At 37.1% G+C, this 24,645-nt stretch overlaps 1 protein-coding gene across 1 annotated transcript in view; it reads left to right on the top strand.

The window, feature by feature from the left end:
* Positions 1–15,999: 15,999 nt before the first annotated feature.
* RAB3C (RAB3C, member RAS oncogene family) overlaps positions 16,000–24,645 on the top strand; it is a 288,126-nt gene continuing 279,480 nt past the window's right edge. The window contains exon 1 of the mRNA XM_077117206.1: positions 16,000–16,169. Within this exon, the coding sequence (XP_076973321.1) occupies positions 16,146–16,169 (24 nt within the window). The 5' untranslated portion in view covers positions 16,000–16,145. The remainder of the gene's footprint in view (positions 16,170–24,645) is intronic.

The raw sequence follows: 24,645 nt of genomic DNA on the forward strand, positions 1-24,645 counted from the left end.
TCTTTTTGGAATGTTTGATAAAATTCCCCTGTGAATTCATCTGGCCCTGGGCTTTTCTTTGTAGGAAGATTTTTGATAACTGAATCTTTTTACCTGTGACGGTTTGTTGAGATCTTCTATTTCTTCCTGAGTCAGTGTCACTTGTTTGTGTGTCTCCAGGAATTTGTCCATTTCATCTAAGTTGTCTACTTTGTTGGCTTATAGTTGTTATGAACAACTATATCTCTTATCCTCTTATGATTTCTTTTATTTCTTCAGGGTCTGTGGTAACACACCCCTTCTCATTTCTGATTTTGTTTGTTTGCATCTCTCTCTTTTTATCTTTGTCTGTCTTGCTAGTGGTCCATCACTTTTATTGATTTTTTCAAAGAAGCAACTTTTGGTTTTATTGACTCTTTCTATTGTTCTTTTGTTCTCCCATTCCTTTAACTCTGCTTTAATCTTTGTTATTTCTCTTCTCCTATTTGCTTTGGGATTAGGCTGCTGTTCTTTCTCAAGTTCCTCCAGGTGAGCAGTTAAGGCCTCAAATTTTGCTATTTCTTGTTTTTTTGTTGTTGTTGTTTGTTTGTTTTATTTAGTTTTGTTTTTTGAGGGTACATGCTCCGGGAATCAAACTCAGGTCTCCCACATGGAAGGCGGGCATTCTAACCACTGAACTACCCATGTACCCTCTTGTTTTTTAATATAGGCATTTAGAGCAATAAATTTCCCTCTCAGCCCAGCCTTTTTTGCATTGCATAAGTTCTGATAAGTTGTATTCTCCTTTCCTTTGATCTCCAGATAGCTACTGATTTCTCTAGCAATTTCTTCTTTGACCCACTGGTTGTTTAAGAGTGTGTTATTTAATCTCCACATATTTGTGAACGTTCTCATTCTTTGGTGGTTATTGAAATCCATCTTCATCCCATTGTGATCAGAGAAAATGTTTTGAATAATTTTAATGTTTTTAAATTTATAAAGACCTGTTTTGTGCCCCAGCATACGATCTATCCTGGAGAATATTCCGTGAGCACTAGAGAAGAATGTATATCCTTGTGTTTTAGGGTGCCATGATTTATATATGTCTGTTAGGTCTAATTCATTTATCAGGTTGTTCCTTGTTGATTTTCTGTATAGTTGTTCTGTCTATAAAGGAGAGTGGTGTACTGAAATCTCCTACTATTATTGTTGACATTTCTATTGCTCCCTTCAATTTTGCCAATGTCTGTCTCATGTACTTTGGAGCTCATTGATTGGGAGCATAGACATTTATAATTGTTATATCTTGGTGAATTGTCTTTTTAAATAATATATAATGTCCTTCTTTGTCTCTTATGATGTCTTTAAATTTAAAGTCTATTTTGTCTGATAGTAGTATTGCTACTCTTGCTTTCTTTTGGTTACAACTTGCATGGAAAATCTTTTCCTATCCTTTCACTTTCAATCTTTTTGTATTCTTGTGTCTAAGAGGAGTCTCTTCTAAGCAGCGTATAGCTGGATTAATCCGTTTTGCCAATCGGTATCTTTTAATTGGTAAATTTAGTCCATTAACATTCAAAGTTATTACTGAAAAGGCATTTCTTGAACCCAACATCTTATCTTTTTAATTTTATTTGTCAGATCTAAGTATCCTTTTCATTCATTCTCTTTTTATCCTTTAAGTTACCCTTACTGGTATTCTTCAATTGTGTGCCCTCTTCCAGACCTCCCTCTCCTGTGTTTTTTTTCAACTGGCAAAACTCTCTTTAGTATTTCTTCTAGGTCTGGCCTTTTGGTGACAAATTCTTTCAGGATTTGTTTGTCTGTGAATATTTTAATCTTTCCATCAGTTTTGAAGGGCAATTTGACTGGGTTCAGAATTCTTGGTTGGAAGTCTTTCTCTTTCAGGATCTTACATATATTATACTACTGCCTTCTCTCCTCCACGGTGCTAGTTGAGTATTCTGAACTCAGCCTTATGTGGTTTCCCTTGTATCTAGTAGATTGTTTTTCTCTTGCTGCTTTCAGAATTTTCTGCCCTTCTTCAATATTTGACAGACTGATTAGTATGTGTCTTGTGGAAGACCTACTTTGGATTTATTCTGTTTGGAGTTCATTGGACTTCTTTGACTTGTATATTTTTGTCCCTTATACGGGTTAGGAAAAATTCCCCCAATATATCCTCAACTATTCTTCCTACCCTTTACTCCTCTCTTCTCCTTCTGGGATACCAATGATTCTTATATTTGTGCACTTTTTTTTGTCTATCATTTCCATGAGATTCAATTCAAAATTTTCCATCTTTTTTGCCATTTGCAATTTTGAGTGTCCAAAATCGGTTACCTGTCCTCTAGTTCACTCATTCTTTCTTCTGTCTCTTCAAATCTGCTGTTGTGTGCCTCTAGTATGTTTTTTATTTGGTCAACAGAGGCTTTAATCTCTGTGATATCTGCTATTTTTCTATGTATTCTTTCAAATTCCTCTTTATGCTCTTCTACTGTCTTCTTGATCTCCTTTATGTCATTAGCCATCCCACTTATTTTATTAAGTAGAGTTATATGCATATATGTTTGCATCGTGATATACTTAGTGTTCTTCTGTTGTTTTCCTCACATGTTTATGTCTTGATTGATTTACTTTGGGAGTTGATTTCCTTTAGTAGTCTAAGACCTTATGTTTGCAGGGTGGATGTGGAGCAGGATGCAAGGTTCAGGGTGGGGCTCAGCAGTGCGGTGCTGTGTTGCAGGGCAGGTACAGGCGCAAGTTGAGGATGCTACACTGGTGCTTGTGAACGTGGGCGCCCAGCGGCCAGGGAGGATGTAGTTGTGCAGGTACACTGGTCTGGGGGGCATCATTGTCACTTCTTTTGTGAAACTGGATTTCAGTTTTTAGTCTTCCATTTGCTGGACATGGAAACATATGCAGTTCACATTACTTTTGTTTTTGTTTCCTTATCAACAAAATGGAATTATAGTAATAATGCTTAACCCACATTTGCTACAAAGATGATTTTTCTTCTGAAATTTTATGATACCACATCTTTCTCCTTGAAGTGACTTGAATACAATGTAACAGAATAATTAAAAGTATTATTTCTTTGGACATTAACATAATTGTAAAAGGAACACGTGCTCTGTGTATAATGCTATAAACCTAATGAACCTCAGAGCATACTAATTTTTGAAAAAATGGATACCTAGTTTCATCCCCTAAAATTTCATACCCTGTTTCATTATGCTTTGCATTGATTATTTCCCTTATTCAGAATTTAGGCTGTGGACATTAGGATTGAATTATTGAACAAGAAAACGCTGCCATTTCTAAACATGTACTTAATGAAGACAATTAGCAATTCGTGTGTTGGTTTGGGAGTAATTTTTTTTTTAATTCGGAAAGCTAGAAATTCTGGAGTATAAAACCGAGTACTAATTCTACCTCTCTTATGTTCAGGAAATTGCACACGAACTTCAGATACTCTCCTACAGATCATTTCTCATCATAAGTGTGGAGATACTTGTTCACTCACATAAAAGTACTGAGCATGGATGAGTGTGTGTAGCTTTGAGGTCAGGCCACCAGGAGTGGGACACTTACATTTTTGCTTAGAGAAAAGCAACCTTCATTACTTTCCTGTGTCCTAATTGGTGTCCACACTTCTAAACAGGACCATCATTATATCAATTGTGTGGATTTTATGTGAGGAGAAAATGATAAAATAGAACATGTAGAAAGCTTACTGAACTCTCCTGAAAAGTCAGTTATTAAATGCACTGGTAGACTTACTGTGGGCCATAAGAATGAGACAACAAATGTGCCAAGGATCTAAACCTCGATCGTTTAAAAGCACATAATACATAAAATTCATAGGGGGCAAAGCTTTTTCTTTGTATCTTTATCCCCACTGTTTCAGAAACTCATTTGAGCTGCATCATTAAAATTATAGTCATTTTGTAGATTTGAAGCTAATGAGAGAGTTGATATAACTGCCACCATTCGGGCTTCTAGTTTTAGACTAGAAGGTACTTCCAAGATTATATATTCTGTCCACCTCATTTCCTGAATAAGAAAATCAGTTGTTCAAATTTTTGTATAATTTTTCTCTTTATCACCCATCATCCCTTTTTTATTATGGGCAAAAACAATGAACTCAGTAAAGAAATAACAGAGCAAGTTGAACTGAAATTCAGCTCACTTTAGTTCACTTCAAATAGTGGTGAAGTGCTTGGGAGTGAATGCTGTGTTCCTACCTCACATCTCTTTTGAGGCATGAAAGCAATTCTCTCTCAAGTAGCTTCTGAGAGTTATGAACAACAAACAACCACAAAAGCACTTCCTATGGATCCATCTTACTGAAACTTCTAAAGAGAAAACTCCCTACTTGAAAGTTCTTACCGTCAGTTATATCACCAAGCATAACGCGTGACTTTCTGAGAGTCAATTATTGTGGTATGATAAAATCAACATAAACATAAAGCCCAAGAATCCTCAGTCTCAACTGGCTACTAGTCACAGGGTGAGTGCTTTTCTACTTAGGCATAATGTTCTATTAGTCTAGGAATGACAAGCCGAGATCAAAAGTTATGTTTTGTAGCACTAACATACCCTCAGTTAGGATTTACATGCCTGGTACAGAGCAGAGAGGATGCTTATGATTATTTCTTTCTCATTTCCTACTAGGGCAATCAACTCATCCTGGTTTGTCCTGGGCTTTTTCCAGTTTTTGCATGGAAAACATCCCAAGAATGTTTCAGTTCTGGGCAAGCTGGCATGGTTGGCCACTCTATTTCACAGTCCAAGTCAGACAGACTTATTCTTAGCTACAACTGCAGTGTAAATTTCATGGTTCCAAAAGATTCTTTATTTTAAAAAAAAGCATCATCATAAGTTTGAAATACAGCATTTGGAAAGAGATGAGTAGCATATGAATAAAACAGTTTAAAAGCCTCGCTATAGTTTATAGGTAATGCAATCTTTCGCCCATGATACGAGCACATAGTGACAAGAGAGAGACCATTAGGCAAGACATCTCAGTACATCCTGAGAAGTGCTGTGATGACAGATGCTCTCAGCACTATAGGAAGATGGGGGTATGTGTGGGAGGATATACTTGAAACCTGGAAGGTTCATGTCAAACTTCCCAGAGGGAGTGACATCAAAGATGAGCTGTTAAAATGAACAAATGAATTCATAGATTAGTGCTAGGAAACCACCAAACAACGTCTTAAGCTGAGAAGGGAAGCTTGACAAACAGGTGTTCCTGAACTTAATAGATCTAAAACAGACATTGCTGAGGCAAAGAGGTGCTCCAGAGTGGAAGAAAGGAGCATGAAGGAGGGAGGAACACACAGGCTCCAGAAGAGGCAAAGCGAGTGCCTCCTAATCAAATTTTCCCCTTTTATCATGAATGCCTTCATTTCCTGTGGAAAAACAAGAAGTCCCTTGAACCATTTCTTTCCCAAGCCCAGAGTACCCAAATGTCCTCTGTTGGGGATTAAATCATGCATCTCACAAAAGATATGTTTAAGTCTCAATCTGTATTCCTGTGGGTGTGAATTCATTTGTAAATAAGACATTGAACATGTTAAGTATTAGTCAAGATGTAGACTCATTTGTGAGGAGGATCTTCAAAGATCCTGTTTAGATGAGGCCAAATTCAACTGGGGTGGGCCTGAACCCATAGACCGGAGGCCTTATAAGGCAGAGGAAGTTCAGTATTAGTAAGTGAGTAGAAGCTCCTAGCAAAATAAACCAGAGGATGAAGGAGATCACCACGTGATGGGGGCAGAGGTGTAAGCCAACCCCAAGGATGGTGGCAAGCCAAAACAGTACACTACAGACTCTGAGAGAAAGTATGACCTGTTGATACTTTACTTCTGGACTTCTAGCCTCCAAAACCATGAGACAAAAAATTCTTGCTGCAATAAAGCCAACCAGTGTATGGGATTTGTCAAAGTGATCCTGGCAAACTAAGACACCTTCCCATTTATACCTATGAATACCTGTTTGTCATTCAATGCTCCTCTTCTTTTTTAAAAAAATATTTTAAAATATTTTTATTAATAAAACGATATGCAAACACACAAACATTCTTAACATACAAACATTCCATACATGGTGTACAATTAACGGCTTACAATGTCATCACATTGTTGTATATGTATCACCCTGATCATTTTTTTGAACATTTGCATCACTCCAGAATAAGAAAGAAAAAAGAAAAAAGAAAAAAACTCATACATGCCATCCCCCTCACCCCTTCCTGTCATTCGCCACTAGTATTTCCACCTACCCAATTTATTTTAATCTTTGTTCCCTCTATTATTTGTTTATTTTTATCCATATTTTTTAACCCATCTCTCCATACCCTAGTTCAAAAGAACATTATACACAAAGTTTCCACAATCACACAGTCACATTGTAAAAGTTATTTCATTATTCAATCATCTTCAAGAAACAAGGCTACTGGAACATAGCCTTACAGTTTCACGTACTTTCCTCTAGACACTCCAATATGCCATAAACTAAAAAGGGGTATCTATATAATGCATAAGAATAACCTCCAGGATAACCTGTCTACTCTGAAATCTCTCAGCCAGTGACACTTTATTTTGTCTCATTTCTCTCTTCCTCCTTTTGGTCAAGAAATTTTTCTCAATCCCTTGATGCTGGGTCTCGTTTCATCCCGAAATTTCTGAACTACATTGTCAAGTCTCCTCTTAATGTCCCCATTTTCGACAATGTTTCCACTGTCTGCTGTGACTTCCCCAATCTTTATCCTCCCAGGCCTTCTAATCCTTTATGCTAAATGTGTGCCACACATTGTTGAATTTCACTTTATTTGATGGCCAGTATTTTATATCTCTGTAGTATTCTTTAATTCATCAGTGATTTGTCTAAGGCCTACTATGTTCCAGGCACTATTCCAGATATTGGTTAAAAAGTGGTGAACAAGCCAAGCATAACCCTTGCTCTTCCAGAACTCTCAGTGACTTCTTTTTTTTTATATAAGATTATAAGCATTTAAACATATAGACCATGTCATGTATGTCAATTATGGTCTCTACTGTGCCTAAAACAACTTTTGGCACATATTAGGGAATTAAATATTTGTTGACTTGAAAAATAAAACCCTCATTGGTGGAATTGTTCATATTAGGTATCATGGGTTGAATAGTGCCCCCTCAAAAAAAAATATATGTCCACTCCTTAGAATTTGCTCTTATTTGGAAATAGAGTCTTTTCAGATATACTTGGTTAAGAATATCAAGAAGAAAATATCCTGGATTTAGGGTGGACCATAAATCCAATGATTCTTATATTCATAAGAGAAAGGCAAGGGAGATTGGGACACATAGAGGTACAAAGAAGAAGGGCATATAAAGAGGGAAGCAATGATTGAAGTGATGCATCTACAGGTTGAGGAACGCCAAGGGTTGTAGGAAGCCAGCAGGAGCTGGGAGAGGAGTGTGGAGTGGGTTCTTCCTCAGAGCTTCCAGAAGGAGCCAACCCTGAACAGCTTTATTCCAGGCTTCTGGGCTACCGAACAAGGAAAGAACAAATTCTATTGTTTACAGACACCACATTTGTGGTAATTTGTTATGGCAGCCCTAGGAAATGAATACATTAGGAAATAATAATCAAAGCAGATGAAAGGGAAGTGATATATAGGTCATTCAGGCTCTGGTGAAATGCAATGAGCCCTCACAGGTGCCGGGATGTGAACGTTAAGGGGAAATGGATTTGGAATTGTGGAAAATACTCTATGGAGAAAATATTTTTTTTTGTCTTTATGAAACTCAATAGGGCAATTAGCACATATAATACAAAAATAGTAGAAAGACCGAGTTTAAATTCTGTTTTGCCTCTGTGACCTAAGAAAGCTACCATTTCCTTTGACTCTCCATTTGCCCAACTTTACAATGGGGATGTGCTTCTATCCCCTGTTTGTCCTATTTATCCACTCTTCTTCACCCTTCTTTATCCTCTCTGTGTCTTTGCAGGCTAGGTACACACACACTGCATCAACAGGGTTCCATGGCTCTGGCTTCTGTTGGAGGTCAGACAATGGGGAGCTTGCAGGAGACAGATACTGGAAGGATAGATTATTTCCTTCCAATGAAGGCCTTGTTTCCAATCAGCAACTTTTCCTGCTTCCGGTAAGTACTCTCTTCCTGAGCACTGACCCTTCTGGTTAGAAGTTGTCCCAGGCTTCCTGCTACTGCTAGCACCATGCTTGATGATTTTCATTAGCTATGCCCATGACTGTGGTTTCTTTTCTAGCTAATACAGAAGACAGCCATATTTACCTCTTGCTATTGTAAACATTAAGCTAAACTTTATGAAATATTTAGCACGATGTCTAATATAAAATAAGTCAGATAAATTGACTGTCTTACTTTCTTCCTCATTCTTATAGAGAATGCGGACATTCTTGAAGATATACTTATCTAAACTATCATGGAATCTGTGCTTCATGTGATTTTTAATAGTTTAATAAGCCTCTACTTGAAAAGGTCTGTTACTATAAAGGAAAACTATTGCTTATGCAAAGCTCACTAGCAAATAAATTAAAATATATCTTTCAAAAAATACTGGCAATACAAAGAAAATTGCATTTCAACAAAAACAAAAGTCTTTGTTTAAGCTAGAATTAAATGTGTACTTTATAATAATTTGATTTTTCCCCTCTCAGGAACACATGTATCCTCAGACTATGAATGAACGAAGGGGCTACATGGAAGGGAAAAAATAAAAGTCATTAAATGATAAGATTGATCTGATATAGATAACACCTTTGCAGATAAAATATTGCTTACACAAATTTGCTTTGGACATGATTGATAACATTTCTAGCTCAGGTTTTTTTTTTTTATAAATTTTGTGGCTGGGAGAGTAACTGAGGATTAAATATGACAGAAAACCTATTGAGAGATGACCCCAAATTCTTTTTTCCAGTAAAGTGATCAAGGAAAAATGAAAAGTGGTCTCTCCTTGCAGCAGGAGTGAGAAGGCCCGTGAGTCCTTCTGTCTGAGAGTCATTACCTTTCAGGGACAGTGAAAGCCAGAGGGAGAAGCAATCAGCTGCTGTGGGTGCACTGGAAGGAATTTCCTAAACACCTCTTTGATATTAAAGACTTAAGTCCATGTAAATAATTAAACTGGATTGTCAAAAAGGAAATTTATTAGCAGAAGTACTATGATGATTGAAGAGGGTTCCTATGAGACTGATTAGATACCCTGGAACCAGAAAGGCTGTGGGAGTTGTGGTTTCAAGAGCAGCAGAGGCAGGAGCTCACATGATTGCAGAGCTTTTGGAGTGGTAAAGCAGCCTTGATATGGATGGCTGCCTGTGGGTGGCAGGTTGAAATGGCCACAATTCTCCATGTCCTTGCTGTACCCACATCTTTTTGGAATGTGACTTTGTAGTTCCTCATAGCAAGAGGTAGAGTCTACTTCACCTTTTCAATCTGAGTTGACTTGTAACTTTTTCTGGTGAATATAATGGAGCCGAAGCAATGTTGTAACAGTCCCCAGTCTAGGCTTCAAGAGACCTTGTGTGTTTCCACTCTCTTTTGGAATCCCATTAAGCAGCTGTGTGGACAAACCCAGACAGCCTGCTGGAAGGTGAGTTATGTGTGGCTAAGTCAACATGTTGGCCTCAGCTCCCAGCTGACAGGCAGACAATTCCAAGAAGCAGAACTGCTTTGTTGACTTACAGTTGGCTGCAGATGCATGAGGAGAAGAAAGAGACACTCAGTCAAGACAAGCCCCTATTGCCAAACCACAGAATCATGAACTAAAACAATGATTTGTGTTTAAATATCTAAGTTTTGAGGTTTTTTTGTAATACAGCAAGGCTAACTGATGTACTATGTGCCCGTGATCTTGCAACTTTGATCAGGATCTCTGTGCCTTAACTCGGCATAGAGAGAACAGGACTACTTGTCTACTGATGGCCCATGTTGACATGTAAATGAGTAACATCAGTGATAATCGAAGAGTGAGGACAATATCAAGTGTCCACGATTTTCCCGTGCTGCTCACCCTTCGGATTGTTGTGCAATCCAAAAGTTGAAAGAAAGAGAAACTCCCCTATACATTCCTGCCAAAGTAGTCAATAATGGATATTATGATCTCCTTAAATATATGAACTTTAATCTTAATTAGAAAAATAATAAAACTTTGATGATTCTGTTGCTTAATTGATATGCTATATATATATATATATATATATATATTAAACTAGAAAATTTGAAACATTTTCCAAGCCCTTACTTGAAGGACAAAGTACTATACTTCAACTTGTCTTGGATTTTGTACCCTATTCCTCAACTAGTAAAGGGGAAATAAACATCAGATCTCATATCTTTCTGAGATGAGGTTTTTTACTTCTGATTGAATGTGTGGTAATTTCATGGTTTCCGAAAAAAAAAGTATGGTAAAGTTATGAAATAGCAGATATGTGGTTAAATATAAAGTAGTGATTGTTGAAACGTGCTTACAAAGCACTTTGTTACTAATTACTATAATGATGACTTAATCACAACTTTGGACTTCAATTTTTTTATCTGAAAACTAAGAAAGAACTAAACAATCATTAAGTTTGTTTGAAGGTCTCATTGTCTGTGTCTGTCATTCACATTTACCTTTGGACAGCCCTCCTATATGTACACAGAGGCATAATTTATTTCTCTATAGAATACCCTTGAACTGATTACTCTCTCCTATAAATCTTTAAAGCAGTTACTAATGATAAGAATGGGCAGGGAGCTAATCAGCATGGCTTTGTGTTCTCTCTGCCACTTGCATTGTTCCTTGTTACTTGTCTGTACATCGGTCTCCCTAACTAGTTTGGAAACCCAATGAGGATGAAGACGGTGTCTTAGCCTTTCTTATCCCTCCATTTTAAATTATAATATGTAGACATAAAATTATGAAAAGTATTGATATACATAAAAACAATTATATTAATAAATTGCAATATGCTTTTAGAATGGTTACTTTTGTCAAGTATTTGTCAGAGCATTTCAGTAGCATCAGATGGTTTCAAGCAGGTCATTTCCATATTCTGGGCTCTAACCTCCCATGAAATGGGAGGATTGAGCTAGATTATCCATAAAATCCTTGGATTATGAACCTCATTCTTCTTCTTAGCTTGACTTGGCTTGGAGATATAAACATCTTAAAGTTATGCTTGGCTAATTGTGGGTACCCATTCTACTGAAGTCATGGAGGCTGTCTGTCATAGGTCCTCTGGCTGTATGCCAATAGCATGATTGTTCAAACCACTGCCCATGCCCCTATTCTCCATCACACACATCCAGCACTGCTGCAAGGTCTCTGAGAGATGCTGCCCAGGACCATGTCTGTTCTCAGCGTCAGTGTGTTGGATCACCTCTCTTTCAAAAGGTCAGAATCTTAACATCTGAACTCCACACAGTTCAGCTTGGTCTTGATTATTAAAAACTGTTGCCAAATTTCTAATAGTTTTATAAGAGTAATGATTTTTTAAAGATGATGATAACTCTCCCTTTAGAGGTATATCAGGATTTAATAAAGATGTAGGTCATAATACCCCTTACCCAAGGACACCAGCCTGAAACCTGTAGCTGAATAAGAAATTTGAGGATCATTATTTATTACTTCTCTGTTTTTTCATGATTTAAATAATTATAATCCATCTATTCTAAAACTGTCTTCTCTGGGCTGGAAATATAATATATGCACTTCATTGTAAGATATGAATTAGATAAAAAGTTCCTTAATAATAATATTTCTAAAGAATCAAATGTATCAGTATTTATCTGAAAATGTTGACTGTTTTAAAACTTAATAATGTTGCATGAAAACATAAAAGAAACCCAGTAATTATAAAAGAGGGTTATAAAACAGTTTCCTCATCCCCAATCAAGCTCAACAACGACAACACATTCCAGTTAAACTTCTTTGTGAGAGATTATAAAAAATATTATTTTGAAGCAAGACTTTCTTGCATGAAAAAGCCTATGGTTAGAAGCCCAGGCTTTGTAGTGAGATAGTCACACTTAAATATTGATCATCGATCTTATTAGTGAGGTGTCCTTAAGTAAAATATTCAACCTCTCTATTAGTTTCCTTCTTTCTAAAATAAGGTTAGTAATGCTCACCTTGCAATACTATTGGGAACTGAATGGAGTAATATGGGTGTGCCAGTTTGAAACTGTCCTGTACTCCAGAAAAACCTTATTTTTTAATCCTAATTTAATACTGTAGGGTAGGATCTTTTGATTAAGTTGTCACCATGGAAATGTGACCCACCCAATTGTGGGTGAGATCTTTTAATTAGGTTATTTCCATGGAGATGTGTCTCTACCAGCTCAAGGTAGGATTGCTTAATGGAGTCCTTTAAGAAGGAACCATTTTGGAAAAAGCTTGAGAGCCAACCCAGAGAGAGAGGTTTGGAGATGTAGAAAGAAAACACTTCTGGGGAAGCTCTTTGAAAAACAAACGCTAAAGGACCAGCAGATCCCAGCTACATGCCTTCCCAGCTGAAAGAGGTGTTCTGGACCATTGGCTTTTCTTGAGTCAAGGCATCTTTCCCTGAATGCCTTAGTTGGGACATTTTCATGGCCTTAGAACTGTAAACTTGTAAGTAATAAATTCCCTTTTTAAAAAGCCATTCCATTTCTGGTATATTGCATTCTGGCAGCTTTTAGTAAACCAAAACAATAGGTAAAGTGCCTATCACAGAGTAGGTGTTGAAGAAAGGATGAATATCATTAATAGTACCATATTTATGTTATAGAAAGAAAGCATCACTTTCTTTTTATTCAGTTGCAGTGCCTTTGTTTATTTTTACAAAGGACTTCACTTATATTGATTATTTAAGATTAAAAACATCATGAGCAGGAATGAGTTAAAATAATTTTTCCTTTTAATTAGAAAATATTAGAAAGCCATGAAACTGTTTAATTTCTCTGAAAGGGAGCATGAGACAGTCGACAGCATTTGTTGCATGGATGCTATATAAAACTGAGATCAAAGCAGCCACAGTCCAGTGAGCCAGCTAAAGGTGATAGGGCTTGGGTCAGAAAACTCTCCTGTTTAATTGGAAATGGTCTCAGAGATTAGATTCCCAGCCACAGTCTCTCATTATGGATTTGAATGAGACCTGGGGGGGAGAAGAAGTGAAAGCCCAACAATGTCCTTAGCTCTTATACCAAATCTTACTAATTTTATCTTTCAGGGTAAATCCTAACAAAGAGACAGTGACAGTGGTGGAAGGAAACTATTTTCTCTTTAACCACCATCATCATTACTAATGAAGACTTACTTAAAACAAATTAATACCAGATAAACTAGATAAACACAAACAGCAAAGTGAATACTAGCAAATACTAGATAAACACAGAGTTCATCTAATTCAATAATGAATAATGATGTGGGACAGTGAAATAGAGCTAGAAGACAAAAAATTAAGAGTTCTAATGACAGCTCTCCTGCTAATGATCTGTGTGACTCTGGGTAAATCTCTTACTTTCTCTGGGCCTCTGGGGCCCTTGGGCCTGTTGATGAGTTCATGCTACATGCTCAGTGGTCTCTTCTTCTTCAATTAATTGTATTCTGTCTTTTTGAATATTTTAATATCAACTCCTAAACCCAGAGTGACAGATTAGTGGAAAAGGCTTCCCTCTTTTCTTGTTTCCTCAATAAGAGCCAGAATATTCTAACCTTTGGGTAATCCCTTCTAAGGCCTTGATTGCTGTTAAATTAAAGAGATCCCTGGGCACAGGCAATTTTTAAAATGATGAGACATTTACATTTCAGTATAATTGCAAAGAAGAAAAAGCAGCAAGCTTACAGCCCCCCCACCCCACCCTGATACCCTGTGACAGAGACTGCCAGTTTTTCCTAATACCTGCTCTTCTCCTCTTCCTTTGTAAATAGAACTCTTGATTTTTAGCAGGGCTCATGCCCACCCACTATAAAGCCTAAACTTCCCAGCCTTCCTTGCATTTTTTTCCTCTGAAAAAAAAAATTGTAGAGGTCTTACTTCTAATACAGTGCTACCATTGAATTATATTGTTATTGGACTCCGTTTTAACTTTCAATTGCATTAGTTATTACCTAATTTAAATGAAATTCCTTTAACATCATTAACACTCATCTATGAGGTGAGCATTTTTAAATGCGTTTCTGAATAGTTATGAAAACTACTTTGGCAGAATTGGGTTAATTCTCATTGACTGAAAGAAGACAGATCAGTCAGATAGCTAAAAAACAAAATTAATGGGACATTTTGAATATACTATATTTTGAATATAGTTCAACAGATGACTGTTGCATTATTGAGTCGATGATGAGAAATTTTTGAGGCTTATGACTTTGAAAAAGCAATATGTATTCTTTTAAAGCAATGTTTCTCAAATTATAACAGTTACCACTTGCATCAGATTTGCTGGGGAGTTTGTTTAAAATGCTAATTCCTGTACCCTCATCAGATCTAATGAATTAGAATCCCTACATAAGTCTTGCTAATGGGAGTTTTACGTAACCCCTCCAAGAGATTTTCAAGCACATTTAACTTTTAGAACCTCCTTCCTACTACTTTGTCTAATTCATTGAAATCGTTGATTCCAGTTATTTCTGTCATGCCTCCGTGCCATCAGCTGATTATTTCTTTTCCACTCTGCCTCCAATGTCATCATTTTGACTTCATGCCAAGGCAGGGATCATTGCAGGACCGATTAACATTTACGTTAGAGGGGAGAGAGGAGTTTCTAGGTGGTGAAGAGAAATCGTCAGTTGAGGGGAAAAGAAAAAATAGTGTAACAAAAGTACAGTTCGGGGGTTTCAAAACCATGTTTGAACTAGTCTGGGAGGAGAACGATTGTAACTAAGGAATGGCTGTTTTAAAGAAAGGACAGGATGACAATAGAGGTTTCTCATCTCGTTCTGTGACGGTGCTTTTGGATTCTGGTGATGAATGTTCATTTTATAAAGCACTCTTTGGGTAAATAACCCAGTGCCTATCAGAGCTCCAGCCTGGAGCCAGTGGCTGCTGTGTGTGCGTGATAATGACGGTGGAAGGTGCCTGGGGGAGGACCTGGGGAGGGGCTGCCCAGCTCGATCGCGCTCCTGGCACTTCTTAAGAGACTCTCAGCCCTTTCTCCGCAGCTGCCACTTGAAGACAACACGCTTCCCCTCCAGAGGAAAGAAGCCATCCATCTAAATCAGCTGTCCTTTCCACGTCCCCCGTTTCTATCTCCGCCAGCCTCCACCCCCACCCCTTCCATTGTGTTGTGTCTTTTTCGGTTTAGTCCCGCTTCTTGTCTGAGACCCTAACCCCGTTTGTTGAAGAGGGCTTACTGAGAATTTCTGCACCTCGAGTTGCAATGGAGCTGTACGGAAAGGTAAGCCAAAGAGAGTCCCTCAGCATGCTCAGCGCGAAATCTTGCTTTGATGGACTTTGGTGTGTGCGCGTGTGTGTGCGCGCGTGTGTATGCATGTGTGTGCGCACGCCTTCTCAGTGCAACTGTGCAGGTAAGCCGCCTTCCTTACTTGCGTGCCATTCATCGTCTTTCTCTCCGGGTGCTTGTTGAATGAGATTGTAAAACCACCCCCACGCTATCTATGGAAATGTACAAACTTTCCCGATTCAGGATGGGGCGGAGAGTCCCCAGCGCAGACTTCGTTTGTACTGGGAATTAGCACAAGGTGGAGTTTTCTAACCAGGAAACCACAATGTGCCTTCCAAAGGCAATAGATAGCAAATAAAAATTTCCAGTTGAAATGGGCTGGGGTCACTTTTGCTCGAGCCTTGCGAGAAAATGGGCTAGCAAGGTGGTGAGTGGTAACTGAGGCGAGTGAGGAGCGATTCGGCAGGCGGAGAAGGGAGGCTCTGCGGCGGAGGCGGACTGAAGGAGCGAAGCTGCTAGCTGCTTGCTTGCCGGGAGATGTAGTTCGAAGATCTCCCGTTTGCTCGGAAATCCCGCAGGATAAAACTACGACTCCCATGAGCGTGCGGGGCTCTGGACCAGTACGCGTGTGCGGCGCCAGGAGGGGACAGCTCCAGTGCTGATGTTGGAGCGCGTTAGCTAGCCCTAAGAGCGCAGAGTGTGGACCGTGGAGCGCTCCGGCGGTGCATGCGTGACCAGGCATCCGTGCCAGCGCTGTTCTAGCCAAAGATAAAGGACATTTTGTCAACAATGAGACACGAAGCGCCCATGCAGGTGGGTCTAAAAGCAGTGTGGCCTCAGGAGGAATAGAGAGATATGCTTTCCCCACTCGCTCCATGCACAAACTGTGCGGGACCAAAGGGAAGGTCGAGGCGGCCACCCGCGGAGACGCGGCTCAGTGACTAGGTCATGGGGGCAGAGGTGGACGCCTCTGCCCTCCTTGTGGCTGTGATGGGGGCTGTTTTGATGAGGAAGAGGGGTATTCATTATTTTCCCGGCTCCTTAAGGAGAATGAGAGTGTCTGTCTAAACTGAAGACCCGATCAAACAAAAGTCAGCGGAACATGCATCTCCTATTGGCCTTAGTCTGCGCTCTTGGTTCCCGTGTTTGGGTTCGCGGTACAAATGCACCCGAGATCAGCTGGGTCCGTGGTTGCGAGATCTCTAGTCTGGTTTTGAGCGCGTTAGGAAAGGTGAGGCCAACGTTAGGGTTCTCACAACCCCTTTTCTTCATTTATGGCCCTGATCGTATCAACAGAAAAGGGCATAATCGTTTGCGTTTGACTTATTCAAGAGCTATGGCAGCCCTTTATCAATGTCCACATAACTGGCTTACCCCTCCGTTTCTGAAAACACCCTTTGAGCTTTCCTGTGTGATGTGCCCATTTGTGTGTTTATTTCAGTCAGATTCTTAGGTTTGCTTCCTTCAAGAAATGCAAACGACACCGGTGCAAAGGTGCCTTTGCCTTAAGTTTGTGTGTTTTTTTTTTAAGTACAGATAAGTGATACTTTCTCGTTTGTATGTACAACCAGTTATCGCTAAACATCAGCCTATATTCCTTAACCAAGCAGTTAACCAAACAGGATGATCCCATTGCTCAAATGAGAGGCACTTTATGAATGGGGTTGAAAGGAGAATGGAGCACTCCGTTTGGAATGCGTTGTCTCCCTTGAGAACCCACGTCTGCTGTCAGATCCAACAATATAAATATTTGACTTTAATTCGGGTTTTAAACGTTTTCTAACTGGTCTCTTCATGAATCGAGGACGTTCAACATATGCTGAGATTTACTTTTCATTTATTTTATATTTTGTGTATATTAAGATGCACTGACTGAACTGGTAAATGGAAAATCTGTGGAATCTAATTGTTTGCTGAAGGATTGTATAATGGAAGTGTTCAAATTACCTTATGAGTTATTGAAATTTTGATTTGTTCCAGACAACATCGGTCCCATTTTGTGTCTTCTAATACTTCTGTGTGTGACTCAATTTTTAATTATAGACCTGATGTGTAGAGAATCGGGACAGACAATAAGCTATTGCAATCAAGATATATTGGCTTATGATAATTTTCCATTTCTGGAGATACTGCTAGGGGCCAACTGTCTAAATTGATCATTTTATTATAAATAAACATTGACAATAGACTTTAAAAGTAGCTTTTTAAAATTTCAAGTCAACCCTCATAATAGCACTGAAGTCTTTCTATCAAAATAAATTACTAAAAAATTGATCACACTATGTTCATTTTTATTTTCTTACAAGAGTTGCTTAGGATATTGAGAAGTGTCTTTAAATTTTTACAGAACTGTATGAAATTAATGCCTGTGAAAATGCTTTATTTTATATGTCCACTAACTATATAGTAGGTGCTGTAATTCCATATTTTAGTTAGAACTTTAATGAATAAAGAAGTAATATAAAAATTATGCAACGTAAAATTAATTTGCTTGTGGATGAAGTTATTATTATATTTATGGTGGATTTTATTCACGGGCCTAGATTTTTGAAATCTAAATATTTAAGTGCCCAAATGCTACTATGAGTAACATGTACATTTTAAGAAATCAAAGACTATTTTCTTTAGAAGATTTTGTTAAAGAGCACACATTGATTCAATTTAACTGGTACATGTAGTGTTGTCCTGGTGACCCCTTTTCCTCTATTATAGATTTAAATATATATATATGTTTATATATATATATATAATGATAGAAAGAGTAAAAATTATAAACATGCTTTAATTTTTTAGTAACACATAATATCTCATCTATTGTGCTTTTGAATTATAATCATATTCCAGGTGACTTCAATATATGAAAATGCAGCAAGATAGGGTTGACACTTATTTTTTTCCATTCAAAGACTGTACCATATTATCATTTTAAATATATTCTCCAAATATTTTTTACTTAGGTTTCTGGAATGATGAGCCACAAACAAAACCTCATTCTATAGTTTTGCTATCCTAAGAGACTTCTACTTTAAAAAATATTTATTTAGTTCATTTGGTGATATGAAGCAAGGTGAGCTTTTAAACTTAATTGTTGATTTCCTAATTTGCTTCTATTTTCTTGAAACAGTAGAGCCTTTTAAAAATTGTGTAATGTCTTCTAAAAAGCACTTGATGTGCTTATATAAACAGCTGAATGTTCTATTGAAAGTAGCCATCTTTGATATACTTGTATTTTCTGAGGAATATTTATCTCTGAATAGATGAAAAATGAGGGATAATAATTGTTCTTTTATAGTGTCTATTAAAACCATACACAATGATAGTCTTTGATGTCTGTATTTCCTTTGTAACCAAGTAACCAGGAACAAAATTTAGTAGTGTCCCAAGTTGTTGAGGTTAAAATTTTAATGCAGGAGATGGTCATTTTGTATTTTTTCATTCAGTGTGTACATAAATCCTGAGGTCCAAATGAAATGGGGAAGAGAAGTGCATCCAACTTGAGGAAAAGACTCTGGTGAACAAATGGTCATTTGATCCAGGACCCAGACTGAACAAATCCAGGCTTATCGTGCCAAGTACTGTGACTTGCTTTCAGATCTCATTTAATATCTATAACAACTCAAGTCATTAGCTTAATTATAAGCAAGATAGCTGGAGCTTATAGAGATTAAATAACTTTCCCAATATGGTAGAGTCATAAGTCATCCTAAAAGCCCCATTATTTTGGTTCTGTTATATCTATTATTTTGGTTCCCCAAGAAGACCCAAAATGTTGATATAAAGATTGAGGGCCCTGTTGATATAATTTGATTAATTGATTTGGTTTGGAAGAAAGAAAAATGGGGCTATCTTCTGTTTATAAAATAAACTTGTGCAAACTTAGACTAAATATTTGATAAGGCCAATATTTTAAAATAGCTTGTTTTCTGGATTTGTAATCCCTTGTATGTCCAGTTACTCTCTTGAAGGACTAGAGTAGAATCCATTGTCTTTGATTAATTGCTTACTTTTCAGTTGTATTCTTTACAAGCTTCTTGGGTCATCTAATCAATGTAGAGCTTTCTGACTATTTAGGAAACTTCAAAGAAAAATATCCACTTAAAATCGTGAAGCACAGTGCCAAAAAATAGATTGTTTGGATAGAAAAAATATAGATTAAACTAAAGTTGAAGATCAGGGAAAAGCCACTAGATAGATATTAAATACTGCTGTGCTGTATACAAAGACCACTGAGAAAAAATTAGGGTCCAACTATTACTGTTTCATTTTGCTATGATGGTACATGGTATTTTTATACTTTATTACCACTGAATTCCTAAGCATATTCATCCTCAATGATGATCCCTCTATCTTTATAAGAAATAGAAGTTTAGACCTTATAGAAGCAGAGAAAATCTCTGGTTGACTTTGAAGGAACAAGAAATTCTTCCCCTCTCCATTGGGGCTAAATCCTCAGGTATCCACCTCTCTTCTTAGATGAAAGTAGAGTATGGGGAATTAATCTGTAGTAAAGATGGACTTCTTTGGCGCAAGGGTGTGTTTCCATTTCCACTGTTTTCAGCCAAGAAGTTGTGAATATATCACATGGCGTAGCCATCTTTTCCCCCTGCCATCCCAAGCTTGCATTGGAACTGGAAATTCCTTTGCTGACCACCATATTCCAAGAACTAATTGTATTTTTACACTCAGGCATGGGTTTTCCTGAGAGTGCCCTCACACCAAAGATATGCACCTCTAGGAGAACAAGCAGCTGGGACACCTGAAAAACAGCCTTGTATAGGTTAACAGTTGTCCAAACAATTTTTCCTATTTTCCATTCATTAATTTGGTTCAGAAGTTCTAGATAAGCCATTGGAATAGGTCACAATTTATTAGGAAAGTTACTATGACCTGTGAGAATTAAATCTTTGAGAGTTATTTGGTATTATATAGATCTATTGTGTGTTTGTTAATTTACAGTTTGTTTTTTGGGGGAATATTTATTTGCATCAAAATGCACAAATCATGAGAATTATGATGCTTTGGTAAATGGATACATCTGTGCAACACACAGTACTATAAAAATATAGAATAGTCCCATCAGCCCAAAAAGTTATCTCATTCTTTTCCCCAGTTAAGCCCTTTACACACACAAGAAATGTTCTTTTACTTTTGTTCCTATTGATTAGTTTCGTTTGTTCTAGAAGTTCATAGACTTCCAGAATATACAGTATACACCCTTTTGAGTCCAATTTATTTTGCTTAGTGTAATGTGGGTGATATTCATCCATGAGGTTACATTTATCAGTAATTAAATCCGTTTTACTGTTGACTCTTATACTGTCGTATGACTCTGCCATGCTTTCTTATCCATTCTGTTGATGGACATTGAGAGATTTCCAGCTTGGGACTATTATGAATAAGTCTATTAATATTCTTGTATTGGTCTATTTATAATGATGTGTTTTCATTGCTCTTGAGTTAAGACTTGGCGGTAGAGTTGCTGGGATCAAGCATAACATGTATGTTTAATTTTACAAGGAATAGCCAAAGCATTCCCAAAGTGTTGGTACCATTTTCTACTCTCACTAGCAATGTGTGAGAGGTCCAGTTGCTCCATGTCCTCAAAAACATGGTCTTTTAAACTCTGGTCATTTTAAGGGATGTTTTGTGGCATGTCATTGTGATTTAAATTTGTATATTCATGATGACAAATTATGTGGAGCACATTTTCATGTGCTGCTTCACCATTTGTCTATCTTCTTTGGTGAAGTGTTTGTTCCAGTCTTTTGTCCATTTAGGGGGTGGGGTTTGTTTTTCCTTTTATTGCTTAGTTGCAGGATATCTTTATACAACCTTGAAACAAGTTTTTTCTCAGATATATATTTTGTAAATATATTTTCTCATTTTGTGGTTTGCATATTTGTATTCTTGATAGCGTCTATTGATGAATATTTTTGTATTTTAACAAAATCTAGCTTGTCAAATATTTTTATTTTATGGTTATTGCTTTGGGATCCTGTCCAAGCAATTTTCACCTATAACGGATATGAAGATACTGTCTTCTCAAAGCTTTTTAGTTTAAGCTTTTATATTTATATCTATGATCAGTCTCAGATTAATTTTTCTGGAGAGGATAGGGTAATGGCTGAGGTTTATTTTTTAGATAATCATTCCAGCTGCTCTTGATGAGAAAATTATTCCCTTCCCTGCTGGCTTGCTTTGATGCCTTTGTCAGAAATCATTTAACCATAGGTTAGGTGAGGGAGGGATATATGGACTTTTAAAACTCTTCTGCTGATCTGTTTGTCTTCACCCTGTGTCCTGAGAACTTGCAAATTTATTATTTCTAGAGTTTCCTTAGGAGTTTCTAAACAAACAATCATATCATTTGAAAATACAGACAATTTGCTTCTTATTTTCTAATGTCTGCTTTTTTCCCTTACTTTAGTGCACAACATAGGACCTCCAGTACAATGTTGAATAAAAGTGATGACAGCAGATTGTTCCTAATCTTAGGTGGAAATCATTCAGTCTTTCACCATTAAATAAGATTCTAGCTGCATGTTTTCAAAATAGAAACCCTTTATCATACAAAGGAAATTTTCTTTTGATTCCTGGTTGGCCGATAGTATTTGTTTTTTTGTTTGTTTGTTTGTTTGTTTGTTTGTTTACATGGGCAGGCACCGGGGAATCGAATCCAGGTCCTCGGGCATGGCAGGCAAGCACTCTTACCTGCTGAGCCACCGTGGCCCACCCAGTATTTGTTTTTAACATAAATGGACATTGAATTTTGTCCTCTACTTTATCAGTATCTCTTGAAGTGCTCACATGGTATAAATAAATTTCCTTTATTCTTTAGGATTACACTGGTTGATTTTAGTGTTAAAACAATCTTGTGTTCTACTTCGTCATGTCCTATTATCTTTTCTACATATTTCTAAATTCAGTTCGATAATATTTCATTAAGGCATTTGCTTTTTAGTTCCTAAGGGGCATGGTTTGCATTTTCTTTAAATGCTTTTGTGAGGTTTTAATATTTGAGTTATGTTGGCCTTATGAAATATGCTGAGAGTGACTTTTTCTGTCTTCTGAACGTGTTTTGTTAAGATTGGTGTATTTTGGTTCTTAATTGCTTGATAAGAGTTTGCCAGTTTAGCTCTTAGAGCCTGAAGTTTACTTTGTGGAAATGTTTTAAAATAGCAAACTCAGTTGCTTTATTCTTATGTATCTGTATCTATCTACCCATCCCTTTAGTGTATTGTGGTAGGCAAGAATAGCACTCACAAAGCATCTTTGGGTTACGTGACAAAAGGGGCTTTATTGGTGTTACTAAGGCAATGGACCTTCAGATATGAAGACTGACCTGAAATATTGGTTGGGCCCAATCTGATCACATGAGTCTTTACAAGCAGAGATCTTTCTCAGGCTGGAGGCAGAGAGATGTGGCAGAAGACGGAATCAGAGTTTTGAAGTATGAAAAAGGATTCAGTGTTTCCTTGTTGACTTGAAGATGAAGTCTATGTGTCAAGGAAACAGGGAGCTCAGTTCTACAACCCTAAGGAACTGATTCTGCCAACAACCTAAATAAACTTGGAAGTGGAGTCTCCCCCAGAGCTCCAGATAAGAAGTCAGTCCAGCCAACACTTGGATTTTGGTCTTGTGAAGCTCTGAGCAGGGGATATACCTGCTCAATCCTGTGCCCAGACATCTGGTTCACAGAACTGTGATAAATACGTGCTGTGTTAAGCCAATAAACTTATGGTAATATGTTACAGAAGCAATAGAAAGCATATACATATATAAAATCTCACAGTTCTATGTTATCTTTCACTTCAAACCATTTGCTCATTTCCTTGTGATGCTTTTATATAACTCATGGGTATTTATCCTGTCTACTTTCCAAATATTTTGGTATTTTCTATGTATTTTGCTAATTGTGTTTTCTAGTTTAATTCAGTTGTTGCCAAAGAACATACTCCGTAAGATTTCAATCTTTTGAAAATTTTTAGACTTATTCCCCCTGCTTATCCCCTCTAAAGGTCGCTGCTCTTAATAATTTAATTCTTTTTAGTCCTGCTTCAACAGATGTCTACTTTAAAACATAAGTTTGGTATTTAATAGTATAGCACTAGTATACTTTAAAAAACTATTTCTATTCGAGAACTTCTGAATTTACAGAACAATTCTGCATAAAATACAGGTTTCCCACATACCATCCTGTTGTTAACATCTTGCATTGGTGTGGAACACTTGTTACAATTGATGACAGCATATTTTTATAATCGGACTGTTAACTATAGTGCAATTTTAACTTAGGGCTTCACTTGGTTTTAGTGTTCACTGATTTTGCAGTGCTGTTTCATGGATTCTTTTAAAGTATTTTTATTTTACTGCCATATGAACAACCTAACATTTCCCCTTTTAACTATATTCAAGTATATATATATATATTTCAGTTCTGTTAATTACATTCACACTGTTAGGCTACCATCACCACTACCCATTACCAAAACATTTCTGTTGCTCCAAGTAGGAATCGTGTACATTTCAAGCCTTAAATTCCCATTTCTTATCCCTACCCCCATCCCCTAGTAACCTATATTCTAGATCCTGAACTCTATGAGTTTGCTTATTCTAATTCTTTCATATCAGTGAGATCATACGATATTTGTCCTTTTGCGTCAGGCTTATTTTACTGACCATGATGTCTCCAAGCTTCATCCATGTTGTCGACTTGTTTTTGTTTTTTTTAATCCAGCATGTGGTCTTTCTTTCTGGCCGTTCCATGTGCTCTTGCATGTGCTTTTAGTTGTGGGATGTGGTGGCTACAAATGTCAGTTAGGCCATCATGTTGGATAATGTTGCTCCAATCTGCTGTGTCCTTATTTACTCATGGTCTAGTTACTTTATCAGTTATTGAGAAATAGATTTTACAATCTCTGACTATGTATATTGATCCTTTTAGTTCTTTCAAATTTGCTACATAAATTTGAATCTCTGTTTTTTAAAATATTTGAATCTCTTTTATTAGGTGTGTGTACACTTATCATTGTTGGATCTTTCTCAATAGTGTTTTCATGGTATAACTATGTAAATTCATATTTTTACTTTCAACTTAAACGTGTTTTATTTCAAGTGTGACTCATGTGGTGAGCACGTAATGAGTCTTAATTTTTTATCTTATCCAGAAAAATCTCTTTTTTTGCTGGAATTTTGGTCCATTTTCAGATATTTCAATAATATAGTTGACTTTATATTCTTTTTTTTGCTATTTATTTTATATGTATTCTGTTTCATTGCTCCTCTGTTT

The sequence above is a fragment of the Tamandua tetradactyla genome, chromosome 9 (assembly GCF_023851605.1).
Source record: "Tamandua tetradactyla isolate mTamTet1 chromosome 9, mTamTet1.pri, whole genome shotgun sequence".
Classification (NCBI taxonomy): domain Eukaryota; kingdom Metazoa; phylum Chordata; class Mammalia; order Pilosa; family Myrmecophagidae; genus Tamandua; species Tamandua tetradactyla.